Below are 5,698 nucleotides of genomic sequence, written 5' to 3' on the forward strand. Positions count from 1 at the left end.
CCGAGTATCTGACCGTTAGCTCTGCAAGCATACTCATTCTCGAGTCTGATTTATTCACTCAAGTCAAGCAGGTGTTTGTTGAGCACCCACCTCACGCCAGACACTGTTTCAGCATGTGACATACAGCTGCGAGCACACCAGACAGGTCACTCCCCTCAGGGAGCTGATGCTAGAGCCAAGTAGACAGGATGCAAATTACATAAAAAGATGCATGTGCTCTATACTGAGAAGAACAGCAGGCCAGAGACATAAAGTAAGAGGGTGTTGCTGAGGAAGTGGGCTCTTGTACAGTTTCCTGGGGAAAGAATTTCAGGGACCCTCACGGAGGAGTTTAGCCATAGTGGCGAGATTTATTAGAACGAAAAGGGACGGTGGCAGAACACTTTCTGGGAGGCAGAGAGAGTGGGCAGGCTGTAGGGTAGCAGCTGCCCCCAGGTCCTCGCGAAGCCTCCATGCATTTCCTTGCGTTTGCAAAACAGTGGACTTTCTTACAAACTCCCCAGTCTCCTTCCCGGCTTGTCGGCTTGTCGGGGCCTGTGCTGGTGGTCTCCCCCACCCGGTCTCTTTCCTGGATTTCCTGGGGACTGGTGTCCTTCTCCACTCCACCCCGGCTTGTCGGCTTGTCGGGGCCTGTGCTGGTGGTCTCCCCCACCCGGTCTCTTTCCTGGATTTCCTGGGGACTGGTGTCCTTCTCCACTCCACCCCTCCCAGACTTTCCCGGGCGAGTGCCCTGCTCCTTCATGGTCGCCATTTGGTTTCTCCTGTGCACATGCTTTTTATAAGGAATTTCCCTCCCTCTTTCCCCCTCCCCCATTCATCCAGCAGAAAGATGCCATTTACCTGCCATCACCCCCACCCCCCAATGGCTGTAAAGCTGTCTGCCCTGCCTAGTTGACTAGAGAGAATGTTGTCCTGAAAGGTGCTGGTTACTCGCCAGGGTGACTGTGAAACTGCTGCTTCCCGACTTTATCAGACTTTGTTTGCTCTCTTCTCTTTCCTTAATCACTAACTGTCGACTCTGACTGGAGTGAGAGCGCCAGTTTTGGACACAGTAACCAGGGAAGGTCTCACTGAGAGTGACACTGTGTAAACACCTGCAGGAGGTGAGGGGGTGCATCGTGCGCCCATCTGGGCAAGTGTTCAGGCAGAGAGGACAGCGTGTGCAAAGGCCCTGAGGCAGGAGCGTGCTGCACAGCCAAGGTCACCGAAGAAGAGGAGGAGGCCAAGGAGGCCAAAAGGAAATGGGGGTGCCTTGCTTTAGGTTGTTGAAGGACTTTGACTTGGTGTGAAATGGGGCATTGGAGGACATCCATTCCACCTTTCCACAGCCCGCTCTAGCTGATATGCTGTGAATAGACCACCAGGGGCCCAGGGCAGACAGCAGCCAGGGGGCTGTTGTGAACTGTGCCTGAAAGACACACGCTGGAGGCCACCACTTCTCCTGAGAGTCTGGCTTCAGCAAGGATAAAATGAAGACTGATTTTTTAAACCTATGTTGAACTTTGTTAACTCATTTGTGTTCATGAAGCCCTGTGCCATGGATGTGGCCAGCACAGGCCTTCACATAAGCACAGCCCACTGCTGTTCTGTCCCCGCGACGCTGCTGCTCCCCCGGCCCCTCTGCAGGGACATTGCTCTCGGGTTTCCTCCCTGGGCTGACGGTTCTCCTGAGACCCAGCTTGTTTTCCTCTCTTACACATTATTCATCTTACTGGTCCCCCTGCTTGCTTTTGGTGGCGAACAGTTTACCTCCAGCAAGAGTACAGGGCCATGTGGCTGCTGCATCCATGTCTTCTGACCCTTATTTTCATATACCTCATCGAAAAGGAAAGCTTTTATTCTCTTTTACTTTAGTGAGTCCCTCTACAGAGTGGCAAACTACAAACAAACAATATAGGATGCAAATGCATCACTTAACGATAAGAAGGGAGAAACCCAGTCTGAAGTTTAGGTCATCTGTATTCTAGTTTTGTTTCCATGAGTGGAAAAATATATACGCATGCACACACGGGATTTTCAGAATGAAACCGTCAGTGGCTAAGGCATGACTCAAGAGCCTTGTGTCCTTGACTGGTCTCAGTGCTGCCAGTCTATCCCTACGCAGTGTTTCTAAATTTATTATTTTATCTCCCAGCAGCACGCGTTGGTGGTGCTGTAGTGAGGTCAGTCATTAGGACCAACAGGACAATTTGATAAAAATACACTTTCCAGCCCCTGCGACTCATTCTGACTAAGGAAGGATTGAAAACTTCTTTGAAAATACTTTCGCACAAACAATATATTTTCTGAGACCTCGGGTATTTGAAAATATCTTTTTGTTGCCTTTACTGTTGAACAACTTTGTTGGGTGTACCAATCTGGGCCTAAAATTCTGGGTGCTGCCTGAGTGTCATTTAAAGCTGACAGTGCACAATATGATTTGAGTTGCATTACTGGTAACCCTCTCCCCACCCGGACACTTTATTTTAATGCTTGATATGTACAGGAAACAAAGTCATACTTCACAGCATTGGTTTCTAAGAGCCTGCCACCCATTTTTCTCTTTGAGTCATTTTTTTTTTTCATATCTAGAAAGTTCGTTCCTATGATGTCCTGGCCGAACCGATGATCTCGCCTGTACTTCCCTCAGGAACACATTTTATTCCCAGGCTGGGTCTCTGTGGTCTTCTCTCCATTGATCTTTTCTTAAGCGTCATGTTGTCCCTCCCTGGCCCCATTGTCCCTGCTTCTGGGATGACGTCTCGGTTTTGTCTTCGCGTCAAGCTCAGTTCTCAGCAGTTACGCCAGCCTCTTATCGGTGTGGCTTGGCCTCTGCTTCGGACTCCTGAGTCTTTTCATTTCATCAGCACCCTTCTCATCTCTGCACTTTTTTGTTAAAAAAAACAACCAACACCCACTATAAACATCATTTAAAATAGAAGGCGATTTTTTCTGAAAAATCATTTGTTCGCGAAGGTGAATCCTAGTCAGATGAGAAGTTTTCCCCTTGAGCCTTTGTCCTTTCTTCCCTTTTGTGCAGTAGAAACCCCTCCACGCCCTGGGCTTTCAATGAGCTTTTCCTGGGCACCTTATGCCTGAACAAGGTGGGCCCAGTGGGGAGCTGTTTAGGGGGAACATCTGGTCTGTCCGCTTTCTTTGATTCGTCCTGGGAGTCTAGCGACTCACTACCGCTTCTTCCCGTCACTGCATTAGATGCCCCCTTACTGCCTCACATAGGGGGCAGAAAACGTCTCCCACTGCCAACAAGTTAGCTCGCTTGGCGTTCAGCAGCACACAGCGCTTCAAGGCACTGAATGAAATGCTTTAGGGGAATCTGCAAAAGAAAACCCCCTTAGGAGAGGACGTGACCTTGAACAGTGTCTCAAACCCTTGGCCATCGGTAAGCCAGTTCTTGCATGTAGGCCAAGCATTAAAACCCACCAGGGACTCAGAAAGTTTCTGACTCACAGATCTGCTCTCAGTGGAAATATATATTTACCCCTGGCCAGCAAAACACAACAGTAATTTGAATTTTCTTTCATCCTCGGTTGTCTTTCTTTCCCCTGTTTCCTCTCTCTTCTGCCACCTGGAAACACTGGCTCGTTCTCCATCCACAAAAGGGTGCTGATTTAGAAAGGAGGGACGTTTATCTTGACACTTGGTAGGAGCGGAATTATAGACTTTTGAATCCTGAAGTTATGGGGCATGCGAGCTTAGAAGACAGACAACGCAGTGGGCAGTACTCTTCATTGTGTCAGGATGGAGACTTTAGAAATCCATCAAAGACAACAGGTTATCAGATTTGTTCCTAATCTGCTCTTAGCATAAGGGTTACGAGGGTGACGCTGAACTATTCCCAGTCATTTTCAGAGACAAAATCCTCCCCGGCAACGAGGTAACTTTGAAACACTTCCTCAGGTGGACACGCGAGAGACCTCCTTAAACGGCTCTCCCACCGGATCTTCCTTCACAGTGGCTCCAAACAGCTTCCTTTAACGACTCCGATCAGCAGCTGAGATGAAACCAGTGAAGAATCGGGATGAAGGGCTATGTCCAAAGTGCGGGCAGTTGAATCTCCTGCCAGGACTTCATCTCCCTTCGCCCCTGACAGTTGTAAATCACACGGTGCGAACATCACCACCCGCTGAAAATAACGCGTCTCTATTTCATTTCTCTTCCCAGGTTTGAGATTTTTACGAGCTCTCAGACTGATCCAGTTTTCAGAAATTTTGCAGTTTCTGAATATCCTTAAGACAAGGTAAGATGCTCTTTCCTCATTCCAGTCTCCAAAGGGGAATTGTAAATATTAGGTGTGTTTCGCTTTCATCACGATAACCTTAAAGTTCCATTATTCACAGTAAGAGTGATGCGCCCCACAGATCCGGAGAAAACCCAGAGTAGGGCTTGGGGTGCTCTCTTCAGCAGGGCTAGGGCCTCCATGGTAAAGAGAGGAACAGCTGTGCCTGTGTCCCCAGTTTTGGGACTTCGCGGGTGGCTTGGAAATCAGGAAATGAGCCTAGCGTCACGGGGCGAGGGGGCAGCAGGTGAGGGATACATCTGCTCATTGATTCGGAAGTCCTCGCTCCCAGTTCTAAATCACCCCTTTATTACATCACTACACAAGAAATTGAACCTGGCCGTAAAAGCAATAGAAGCAATGCTTTTCGAGAGGCAATCACAAACCTCATATGGCAAACAGAAAATCATTTCATTTCAAAGTACATTTCAGATGTTCATTTTATAGCCAGCGTAGCCCCTGGGGCTGGTGCTGTGAATGGCCTTTTGGGGAATACCTGAACACTTCCTGCAAATGCACTGCGGCTGCCCCCGCTATGATCTGGAAAACTCCACTGGACCAGGAGGAAAGTCCTCCGAGGTCCCTTTCCCGATGACCTGCGGGTTCCCAGGGCTGGCCTGAACCCAGGGCTGTCTTGATGAATAAACGAATAAAAGAAGTTAGACGTACTCTAATGGAGAGTAAGTGCAGGCCATAAATTTCTCTTAGAGGAAATTACACTTTAAGAAGCTCACCGCTAATGTTCCATTTCCTCTTAACGTGTTTGATGAACGATTAGACACAGGGCCCCTCTGTGATGTGTGATGAACACACCTGCGTTTGAGGGGCCTCGGATTTGGCACCGTTTTCTGGGTTTCAACTTCCCCTGTCTGTCACATCCAACAAATGTGCCAGGCTACTGGCTTTCTTCTTTGGGTCTTGGTGGGTTTTGTTTGTTTATTTTGATTTAAGTCCACACTGATTTCTCCTCCCTCCATATTCATCTGTGGGAATGCGAAGTCAATCCATTTTCTATCAGCCAAACCAGAGCGAGCATCTAATCTAATGCCTTAGAAGTCTCCCATAGTGTGTCCCACCATCCTGCAAGTCATACTCCACACTCCACTCTCTAGTGGATAGTATGTAATATTACTGACTTAGAGTGAATATTGCCAATCTTCAATACTAGTAGTCCAGTGCATGAAATTCGTGCACATTAAAAGGGAATTAATTGCCCTAACCAGTTTGGCTCAGTGGATAGAGCATCGGCCTGCAGACTCAAGGTTCCAGTGAAGGGCATATACCTTGGTTGCGGGCACATCCCCAGTAGGGAGTGTGCAGGAGGCAGCTGATCTATGTTTCTCTCTCATCAATGTTTTTAACTCTCTATCCTTCTCCCTTCCTCTCTGTAAAAAATCAATAAAATATATTTTTTTTTAAAAA

At 48.1% G+C, this 5,698-nt stretch overlaps 1 protein-coding gene across 1 annotated transcript in view; it reads left to right on the forward strand.

Annotated features, from left to right (window-relative positions):
• Positions 1-5,698, forward strand: part of KCNMA1 (potassium calcium-activated channel subfamily M alpha 1) — a 699,960-nt gene that overhangs the window by 460,399 nt on the left and 233,863 nt on the right. Inside the window, exon 6 of the mRNA XM_006754825.2 lies at positions 4,162-4,237. Within this exon, the coding sequence (XP_006754888.1) occupies positions 4,162-4,237 (76 nt within the window). The remainder of the gene's footprint in view (positions 1-4,161; positions 4,238-5,698) is intronic.

This window comes from Myotis davidii, unplaced genomic scaffold (assembly GCF_000327345.1).
Source record: "Myotis davidii unplaced genomic scaffold, ASM32734v1 scaffold513, whole genome shotgun sequence".
NCBI lineage: Eukaryota > Metazoa > Chordata > Mammalia > Chiroptera > Vespertilionidae > Myotis > Myotis davidii.